General features: G+C 39.7%; 1 protein-coding gene across 2 annotated transcripts in view; it reads left to right on the plus strand.

Moving 5' to 3' along the window:
- LOC108799795 (lysine-specific demethylase 4B-like) overlaps positions 1 to 2,067 on the plus strand; it is a 51,374-nt gene extending 49,307 nt beyond the window's left edge. For both annotated transcript variants that reach the window (XM_018571717.1, XM_018571716.1), the window contains exon 6: positions 1,884 to 2,067. In XM_018571717.1, coding sequence (XP_018427219.1) covers positions 1,884 to 2,048 — 165 coding nt within the window. In that variant the 3' untranslated portion in view covers positions 2,049 to 2,067. The remainder of the gene's footprint in view (positions 1 to 1,883) is intronic.
- Positions 2,068 to 11,073: the final 9,006 nt, after the last annotated feature.

Consider the following 11,073-nt stretch of genomic DNA (forward strand, 5'->3'; position numbering starts at 1 on the left):
GGGGGGGGGGGGGTTATTTTAGGGCAGCAACTAATGATTATTTTATTTTTTTAATAATAATTCGTTGGCCGATAATTTTTTCGATTATTCGGATTTAAAAAAAAAATTAAATGCCATCCTTAATTTAAAGTAAAATACATAAATGCAGTGTTAGAAACATAAAGTTTACTTCAGAATAAAACTACAATTTTTGGCAATCGCCCTGCACTGGAATGCACAGCATTGTGGTACCATGCATTCCAGTGCAGGCTGGAATGCATGGTGGGTGGGAGGCGCGTTTGGGGTCCATTAAAATGAATGGCACTGCAACACACCTCCCGCAGCTGAATTTGTCAGGTCGAAACCGAAAATTACTTTTTTCCCAACCTTTTATAATTATATTGTAAGCACATGGTGCTTGAATAGCTTCAGCCAGGGAATGACAGCTGCCAGTAGCCAGATTCCGTAGACGGCAGTTGAATGTGAATGTAAATACAGCAGGTGGTGGGCTGGTGCAATAGCCAGTCTGCTATTGGCCATTTCAAATTGCAATAGCAGGCTGGCGATTGTGCCCTCCTCCCAGTGTGGAGGAGAGAGCTAGGGGATCCAACCAACTAATTGATAATGATAATAGTTGACAACTATTCTCATAATCGATTATTATCGATTAGTTGGTTGCAGCCCTAGGTTACTTTATGATACAGTTGACACGTGAGGACCCATGTCACCCTGATCAAGAGGTCTGAAGGGGGAGTGATGCCAGCATCCTAAATTCTGGGCACTCTGCGGGGCACAAAGGTAGCAGCACAATTTCCAAAACCATGTGATTTATTTTTCTGGGTATGGCACTCAAGATATTGTATTTTGATGCAACATGTAATTTTACACATTGATGAGCTTTATAAGCTGAGCTATATAAGGTTGATTTCCTTACGGAAAATCTTCTCTTATAAAAAAAAAAAAAACGTCCCTAAATGTGTCTGTTTGTCACAAGCTATGCTAAAGTTTGTTGTATTGGCTGCTTTTATTGGGCTGCCCATGGGATACCCTTACATTAGATAAAAAGAGGTATGCTTTTAAAAAGCAAATGTTTTGTTGCTAAAAAAATGTGTACAATTAACTGTTCCATGTGAAGACTTTTAATACTCACCTCTCCCACTTCTTGCACCACCGATTTCCACAGTAGTTAAAAGAAGCTACTAGCTGAATTTGCAGAATCTGACACGTGTTCTGTCACAAATGTGTCTTGTGGTGATGTAGAGGCCAGAAGAAGGAACAAGTGAGTGCATCAGGGGACCAGGAATCTATCATTAGAGGTGTTGGGTTCTGTAAATTCTCCAGCTGGCTGTTTGCCTGATCTGTGATGCAGACAGCAGTAGAGGTGAGTGTTAATAGTCTTTGCAGAAAACATTTTACTGTACAGTAATCAACACTCTTCAAGTTGCAGATTCTTCCATCTGGTGAGGTAAGTACTAAAAGTTGTCTGCAGAGAGCAGTTTATCGTACACATTTATTTTAGTGACAGAGGGTTGCTTTAGGAATCCAGACAGCAGCTCCTTTTTTATCCAGAAATAGCCATAGAGAAACAAACTACCTTGTTTCATTAATTTCAGGTTATGAAATTAGCAATGCTGAGCCTGTGAATGTGGAATACACATATACACAACCCACTGTAGGCTTGCTTGTGTCTCTCAGAGAGAACTTTCACAGGATTATATGATAAAAGGTCCAGCAAAACTGGACTTTTTTGCCGGAACATAATTGCTCAATATTATGGAAACTTTATTAGCAGTTCTCTAATGTCTCTTTGATCTTACTTTTTAAAAGAAAGTCTTGATTAAGAAAATATTTCAAATGCATTGTTCTAAATAATAATAACAAGGTTGTATGTTTATTTTCCCAAGTCACTCAGCACAGGAGCCCCTTTAGAGGGCACTGAGGATGTACAGATCAAGCGCCCAAGAATGTCCAGTCCAACTACTAACCAGATAACAGAGAATAATGAAATCCTTTCTGAAGTGAAAGAGCCTATTACAGAGAATATTTTTGATCCATCTGACTTTTACTGACCCTACCATCTAGCTACTTTGAACAACAGGTGGAGAAATACTTTGCCTACAATTTCCCAATGTGTTGAAGGACCTTTTAGCCATTTTACTGACCAGATGCTTGGATGTATGCACTGCAACATAATGGACCCAGAATTCCATAGAGTGAAGGACAACAGCAATTCTTTAGGTGCTATCTTTAAATTGCTTGTAATTAACACCTATTTTTGGAAACTTTTGATGAAACATTGAAAAAAATAGCTTTAAAGATCTGGAGAGATCCATGTTTTTATAGGTCTTGCTTTGAAATTTTAAAAATACCAGGACATTTTAAAATTATAGAATTGATTATTTATGGGTGTTTATGTGAAACAGTATTGTTAATGTTAATTATAATTGCCACAGCCTAAAAGTAAGTCAGATAGAATCTTCTCCCAACTGTAGATAGAAATAATTGTAATTTTTGATTCCACATTAGTACTGAATTTATACTTGTTGTGCATAAAGAGTCCTGAATGTTATTTTGAGAAAGTATGACTGAATATCGTTAATAAAAATCTAGTTTATTCATGCATGTGATTATTTAAAAAAATCATTAAAATCATGTTTCCTTATTCCTGGGTCACTTAGTTTATGAATCATGAGCTAGTGGTTCTGAAGTACATTATTGTGTATTTCAAAATGTAATCCTCAGGAGCAGTGCAGCTTAATGCATGTCCCTATTATCACTGACTATAAAGACATACCTTTTCTTTGATGTGATATGATTTATTTTGTGCACTAATCAGCATTTTCTGTTGTTTTATGAAAATGTGGTGTATTTTCATGCCTATGTTTTTTGTAATTAATAAAAGTTATAAACACTGGACACCATTCCATTCTATTTACAATTATTTGCTTGTAATTCTTTTAGAATGCTTTCTGTTTCCATAAATAATAAGGTATCTTCTCTACTTTTTTTCCAAAGAGAAACTATAATGTTTGTCAGTTATTTCTGAAGATACATGTACAGTTGATTTGGTAAATCTATTGTTTTTGTGATGGGTCATTGTGTGATTGCCCTTTCGTTGTAATTTCCATACCAGCAAGAAACTCTTTTATGTTATAGTTTGTATGCATTTGTGTATAAATAAACAGCACTGTAAAATGTTTTAGGCACTTGTAAAGTGAGAGTGCTTTTAATATAATGGAATTAATTGTTTTTATATCAATGAGCAACCTACAAAGTGCATAAACAAAAAAACTACATTTGATCAATATTTGGTGTGAACACCCTTTAAAACCGCATCACTCCTCCTAGGTACATTTGCACATAGGTATTTAAAGAAACTACTTTCCTGTTTGAGAATAATTTTGGGTCCAATAGACAGTTCACTGTGTTGCATGATGGATCTGTCCATACTTTTCAGCAACGAGGAGGCAAAATATTTTTTTCTAAATTCTCCAACTCAAACCTGCAGGGAACTTCAATATTTCTTCACGGTTGCCTGCAGACACTCATCCTTGCGCCATTCTTTGGGTGAACAAAACTGCCTTCTGTTACAGACACATATTTTATATGATCAGTCTAAAGCATCTGCTGCCATTTTTCTGCACACCAGTTCTTGTGTTTTCATGCATAAGGGAGTAGCTGTATACACATCCTGCCCTCGCTGTATCCTGTGACACAGCGAGGGCAGAGCAAAGAGAGCGTGTGGTCCTACAGACATGTGCAGGAGGGGGGTGCGGGAGCAGAACCAGGGATAGGATCGGAGTGACTGCCTGAACAACAGAAGCTGGAGGAGATAGAGAGTGACACTAATAACAAGATCCGGCGGCTGCGCTGACGGAAAGAGTGAGTGGAGGTATTGATTGATTGGGCTGTGACAGAGTCAGGCAGCTGAGTGAAGAGGAGGGAGAGAGAGAACACATGCAAGTGGCAATGTCTGTAGTAATTGAGGTAATTAAGTATACTATGAGTAATCTGCATTGTGTGTGGTAATTGGGGTAATTTAGTACACTGAGTTATCGGCATTGGTCTGTGGTAATTGCAGTAAATTAGTATACTGAGTAATCTGCATTGTCTGTGGTAATTGGTGTAATTTAGTATATTAACTGAATAATTTGCATTGACTGTGGTAACTGGGGTTATTTAATATAATGAGTATTATGCATTGACTGTGGTAATTGGGGTAATTTAGTATACTAACTGAGCATAATAAAATGAGTATTATGCATTGACTCTGGTAATTGGGGTAATTTAGTATACTAACTGAGTAATCGACAGTATACTAAATTACCCCAGTTACCATAGACAATGAGTAATCTGCATTGTCTATGGTAATTAGTATACTAACTGAGTAATCTGCATTGTCTGTGGTAATTTAGGATAATCGGTTATAGTTATCAGTGTTTGGCCATTGGGTTTTGCAAGGATAATCTGTGATCAGCTGTTGAGGTAAAACAAATTAAAATAATTAAATAATAAACATTAAATAGATAAAAAATAAACAATATTGAAATCCCCATTATTCACTTACATGACCTCCATTTGTATGAACGTAACTCAGTGCACATCATACTCAATGTATGAATGGGTGAATACTGTTTTTTTCCCATTTAAAATGAATGGGTGAATACTGTTGTGCAAAGTGTGAGCAAGTGGTTACTTTGGAGGCCCACATTCTGGATCTAGATAACCGACTGGCAACAATGAGGAGCATTAATAACATGGAGAAAAGTTTGTCCCTGACGGAACATTTGCTGGCAGGGGCCAGCTTAGAGGCGGGAGGTAACATGCAGGAGCAGGACCCAGAGGTAGGAAGCTGGGTAACAGTCAGAAGGCAGGGAACAGTGTTTGAGAGGCTAGCCCTGAATTCATGCACCCCAATAAATATGCCCGTTTACATGATATTGGGGATATCAGCTCAGGGTAGCACTGCTGGAGCAAAATAACTCCCCTAGCTGTGTTATGCAAATTCGCTTGGTTCAACGCACAAATCCATGCCGCACTAAACTGCACCAAAGTATGCCGAACACAAAGAATTTCCCCCGTGCTTAAAAGCACAGTTGTATTATGTAGAGTTAAGACACAGGAGACAGGTCTTGCTTGCGAGTTCCATTATTAGAGAGCCAACACAGGTATTTGTTTATTGTTTTATAGCTCCCCAACAGGAAGTGATGTCAGACAGGAAGTGATGACTCACACAGCAAACCAGGAAGGATTTCAAACAGGAAGTGATGTCAACAACCAGCAAACCAGGAAGTGATGTAAACAACCAACATCACTTCCTCAATACATAGCCAGTCAACAAAGCACATGTAGTAGAAGCGGTCTGCACAGAATTAAACCCGTGTGCACAGCCGCATGTTTTCCTAGCCACCATCTTTCCAGACCTACAATCTCCCATTAGCACTGGAGCGAACTTTATCCAGCATTGCCAAGGAAGATGGCCGGAGCTGATGGCTCTCTCCGATCCGCTGGCACCAAGAAACCCTCCATTTTAGGTTGAGCAGGAGTCCGGGTGAGTCCTGCCATCTTCCTCCGTTTAGATATCGCCGGTAGAGGGAAGATCAGCTGCAAAGTATCTCCCGCCGTTGCAGAGCTCTCTCAAGTAGCGTCTTTACACCGCCATGGTAGAGGAGATGATGTGCTTATAAAACTGTTGCAATATGAAGCCCTGTGGATCTCTTATTTATTTGTAATTTTAGATTCCAAAGGGACCATTATCTATTTATACGTGGTTACCATATCCCCCTTAATCTCCTCTTGTCTGGAGAGACAGAACAAATTCAGTTCAGCTAATCTTTTCGCATAGCTGAGCTCCTCCGTGCCTTTTATGAGTTTAGTTGCCCTTCTCTGCACTCTGTCCAGTTCCACAACATCCTTTTTGTGAACTAGTGCCCAAAACTGCACTGCATATGAATCGCAGATTTCATATGATCCCAACCATGCCGATAAGGACATCTTCAACAGCAACACTTCTCTGTCCTAATGTACATACAAGGACAAGGTGATACCGGGACAAGATTATGTCTCTGCAGTTTATAGCACTTTTAAATCAAGAAAGTATTTTTCTTGCTTTAGAAATTGGAGCTTGACATGCTATTATTAAGTCTACCAGAACACCCAGATCCTTCTCGATCATTGTACTCCCCCAAACATACTCCCCCTAGAGTGTATGATGCATGCATGTTTTTAGTTCCCAAGTGCATAATTTTACATTTATCAACATTAAACGTCATTTGCCACATAGATGCCCAATTAAACAGTGCATTCAGGTTTGCTTGTAATTTGGAAATATCGTGCATGGACTTTATTCCACTACATAACTTGGCTGCAAAGACACAGAAATGGTACTTTTAATCCCAAACTCCATGTCATTTATGCATAGGTTAAACAATAGGGGTCCCAAAATAAATCACTACTCTATTTACAGTTTTTAAGCCACTATTCTTTCCAATTACAGACCGAATATTCTAAGCCTACTGACCAATCTCTTCCACTCCTACAATGTTAGCAGCACAGTCCTCCTCCAATGAAAAATAATAATTTTCCTAGCATACTAGAACAGGACAGGAGAACAGGAGTCTGGGTAGCAATCGTTGGAGCAACCTTTTCAGTGAGACCCAATAGGCGCACTGAAATTTCAGGAGGGATCGGTTGAGTAGTAATCTTGGAAACAAGTTGTGTAACTGCCACCCAGAATGTATGTATTGCCATATGATCCCAAAAATATGTGCCTGAGATCGCAGGAGAGACACCACACCGCCAACCAGCGGATGAAGCGGAAGGATACATGTATGCCAACCTAGCAGGAGTGTAGTAGATTCTATAAATGAATTTAAATTAAATGAGTCTATCTCTAGCAGATACTAAATGGGAAAAAGGGTAATCCCATGCATCACTCCAATCGTCCTCATCTAGGCCTGAAACATCTAGACCCCATTTATCTCTACATTTTATCATGGATGGGTGTGTTAATCTAAATAGAGCCCGATAGATCATGGAAAGCAGTTTATGTGCTCCCCAAAACGCAAAGACCTTTCCAGCGGGGATTCAATCACAGTACATCTTAGCCCACCAAATTAAGACATAAATGCATGTTTGAACTGTAAATGACGGTAAAAGAAAAAATTTGGTAGATAAAATGTATGTTTAAGAGTATCAAAAGGCATCAATTGAGAATCCTGGACAACATTGTGATGAAAGCCTCCGTTTTTTGGAGAGGACTGCAGGCCTGCCTCCTTCCCACTGACTTTGGTCCTTGGCTGTGGAGGGGGTTCTATTGATTGGGAGTTGAGCTTGCCATGGTGCTTTGGGCTGTGTGGGACTATTTATTTACTCTCCATGGAAAAGGAGGACCCAGAGACCTATTTTCCAATTATGTGGGAGATACATGGGGAACTAAGACTTGAGCGACTGTTCATGAGACCCATCCTGTACCTATTCATGCCCTGAATAGGTACAGGATGTGAATCCAGCAGTACTGAAGGGGTTAACTCTTAGACTCCCACTGAACTTGTTGTTTCATTATGTTAATGATGGGATTAACTTAACTCTGACACTAGGTGTAGCTGAGTAAATTAACATACAATAGACACTCAGGAGATAGTTAATCCCATTTTTTTAAATTAAGGCAGAGGGGAGGGAATGTTTTGATTGCATACAGTTCTTGGTTCTTCTCCCTTTTGGAGACCTTAAATCTGCCCTCTGTCTTAGAAGCAGATTTATTGATGCTGAATGCTGACAACCTTGCCAGAAATCCAACATTTTATTAATATAGCAGCCAAAGCGAAAACCCCAAGCCTACTGGCTTATCTGACGAATTCTACAAAATCTTGATGCACAACCTCCCCTGTCCTTCTAGATCTATTCAATCATGTTCTTAAGCACCAAGTCTATCCCCCTACATTCAATCAAGCTTACATTAGCTTAATACCAAAAAAGGGAAAAGATCCCTTTCTTGCTGGCTCTACCGCCCATTCCCCCTTTTAAATCAGGATGACAATTTATCTAAAATTTTGTCAAATCGGTTAGCCAAAATCCTACCTAAACGCATATCTCCAAATCAATCAGGTTTTGTGGCTGGACGGTTGGTTACATAGTTACATTGTATTTGAGGTTGAATAAAGACACGTCCATCAAGTCCAACCTATTGCGTGTATGCATTTATGTTTGATCTGGTGTGTGTGTGAATTAGTCCATGTGTGATTTTTCTCTTAGGAGTACTTGTTCTAAATGTTCGTAAAACCTTATTGGCTTTAGAACATTTTGAGTTGTCGGATACTTCTCCGCATTCACAGGCCCTTGGATGCAGAGAAAGCCTTTGACAACGTTGGCTTAAAAAAGTAATGATACGATTTGGTTTTTCAGGTCCTTTTTGTCAATTCATCTCCACTCTCTATTCTTCTCCTACTGCCCAAATCTTTACTTCTGCTTCTCTTTCCCTCTTCAAAAGGCACAAGGATGCCCACTTTTACCCCTTTTATTTAATTTGGCCTTTGAAACCCTGTCCCGTTCTCTGGATTCTTCTGATCTATATTCAGGCCTTAAACTGGGAAATTATTAATTTAAACTAGCAATGTTGGCTGATTATATGTATTGCTTTGATTTGTAGTCCTCTAAAGCTGATGGTATTCTGCATTGCTGTATAATATATTGCTGGGATTTGTTGTTCTCTATAGCCAATGGTATTATTCTGCATTGCTGTATAATGTATTGCTGGGATTTGTAGTCCTCTGTAGGTGGTGGTATAATTCTGCATTGCTGTATACTATATTGCTGGGTTACAGTGGTGGAATTACCAGGGTCACAGCCACCATGGGCAGATGAATACATAGCTTGGCGACCGTGCCTGTGGCGGGGTGCAGGCCGGGGGTGCTTCACCTGCCACTGACCTCATCCCACATCCCTGCTTTGCACTAGCTGCCTGAGAGTGAATCACAATCACACTCCTATCACTCTTAGGCAGGCCATACATGCTGGGTTCACAGAGCTGTTACTAAATGTTGTTCCTCAGAAGCATTTAATGACAGCTCTTATTAGATGTGCAGGGCTTCTGATGGCACTGAGAGATAGTTGATCCCAGTATACAGTATGCTGGGATTAGCTGTCACTGATAGCCACAGATAAAGTAGTGAGAATGAAAACATGTCATAATCACTGCCTGATTTGAAGACTAAACCAATGTTAAAACACATTGACATGCCATGACCCCTTCTCCCCTGTCAGCACTGACCAAGAGATATGTTAAAATGTAAAAAACAAAATAAAAAAGTAAATCACTATAAAATTAACCGCTTATGGTGATTATCTGCAGTTAAGTTGCAGATTTGTTTTGCACTCTAAGGAGTTCATTTTTGTTTTACCCCCTCATGACCAGGGCTCGAAAAATGCACTCGTAGTAGTTCTCCTTTAACTGGAGTTGTATTTTAACCAGTTGAAGTCAGCAGTGTTATACCCCCTTCCTGGCCAGGCCATTTTTCAGTATTCAGTGCTGCAGTACTTTGACTGACGTTTATTCCGTCATGCAGAGACATACAAAGTACTCCTTTATCACTGAGAGGGTTATTCACTAAGCTGCCGAAGGGGGGCCGAGTCGCTGCACCATGGGCTTCTGGCTGTACTTGCCCCCCTGGGCCAAAAGTTGCCAGTCAGCCCCTGGGTCCCAAACGGTGGGCTCGTTCCACTGTGCATTGGAGGTTGAGGCCCAAAGCATGTGGAATAGTGACTGCACAGAAGGTCAGCAGATCTGCAGGTTTCACTGATTTAGGCAGGCCAATGATGCACAGAGTGGCGTTCATCTCGTGTGTCATCTTTCAAATCAGATATGCATTGTTCCGCAGAATATAATCGTTTAGATTGAGATTCCAAGGCAGAGGTAAGTTTGCCCAATTAAAGCTCTGCTATAATAGTGGATTATAATGGATAATAATTCCCAGATCTTTAAAGTATGCAGAATGATAGAACTTAACCCAGAGGGCTAATATTGAGAGCCTGTGGAAGCCAGGGCAGGCTAGAGACTTTAATAGGGTGGGTGTCAATCACATCCAGTGCGACCCACAAAGGGCTATCAGTACAAGCGGACAGAACAGCCATTGATGCCACTTGAGCTGCCTTATAATAGTTTGGAAGATAGGGAACTCCCAAACCCCCTTGTAATTTGGATTTATAAAGAACCTGCCTATTAACCTGTGGGCGGTATTTTCCCCAAAAAAATTGCAGTATATCTCATCGTAAAATGCAAAGAATGTGTATAAGGACCGGCAGGACACGAAAAAAATATAAAAGTTTCGGGAGGTAGGTCATTTTAATAGCGTGTATCCTGCCGATCCTAGATACATGTGACCATGAAGAAAGGAGATGTTTGAGCTTACGTAACAACCCAGGATAATTATCCTGATATAAGGAAGATTAAAGAGGGCTGAGATGGATTCCTAAATAAGCGTATATAGAAAAAAGATACCACTATAGTGTGTAACAATTACACATCAACTGGTATGGTTGATAACCTATAAGCATATATGTAAGAATACCACCTCTATGTGGAGCAATGAGGTGGAAAAATAAGTTATACTCCAACCAAAATAGGATAATTAATCAGCCAATTGGCTTACTTTATTGATTAGAAAAATATAATTTATACATTTAGGAGAGTATGAACACATCAAACACCGTGACAAGAACCTTATATTAAAATTGGCAAGTTGTCAATACATCACACTTTTTAAAAAAAACGATAGAACAGCACCATACCTATGACCCTTTCTATTTAAGTATAGTGACCACTGGTATAAATTGCTATGGATTTGTGGCTAAGACCGCCTCGAGGTGAATGTCCACTTCCCTCTAGAGCAGAAGACACATTCCAAATATGTTAACCCTATTCCTGGGTATTGGTAAAGAATTTAGGGATGCTTCATATGGCTCTGAAGTGATCTCTTTGTAGCTGACAGAGAAGGATTGCTTCAATAAGTTTACACTTTGATGGCAGGGTAGAAACTGTTGCGCTTTTGAAATTCAAAGTAACATTTCATGCAATGAAGACAGCAAACAGAGGGAGGA

The sequence above is a fragment of the Nanorana parkeri genome, unplaced genomic scaffold, assembly GCF_000935625.1.
Source record: "Nanorana parkeri isolate BGI_ZX_2015 unplaced genomic scaffold, ASM93562v1 scaffold1816, whole genome shotgun sequence".
NCBI classification, from domain to species: domain Eukaryota; kingdom Metazoa; phylum Chordata; class Amphibia; order Anura; family Dicroglossidae; genus Nanorana; species Nanorana parkeri.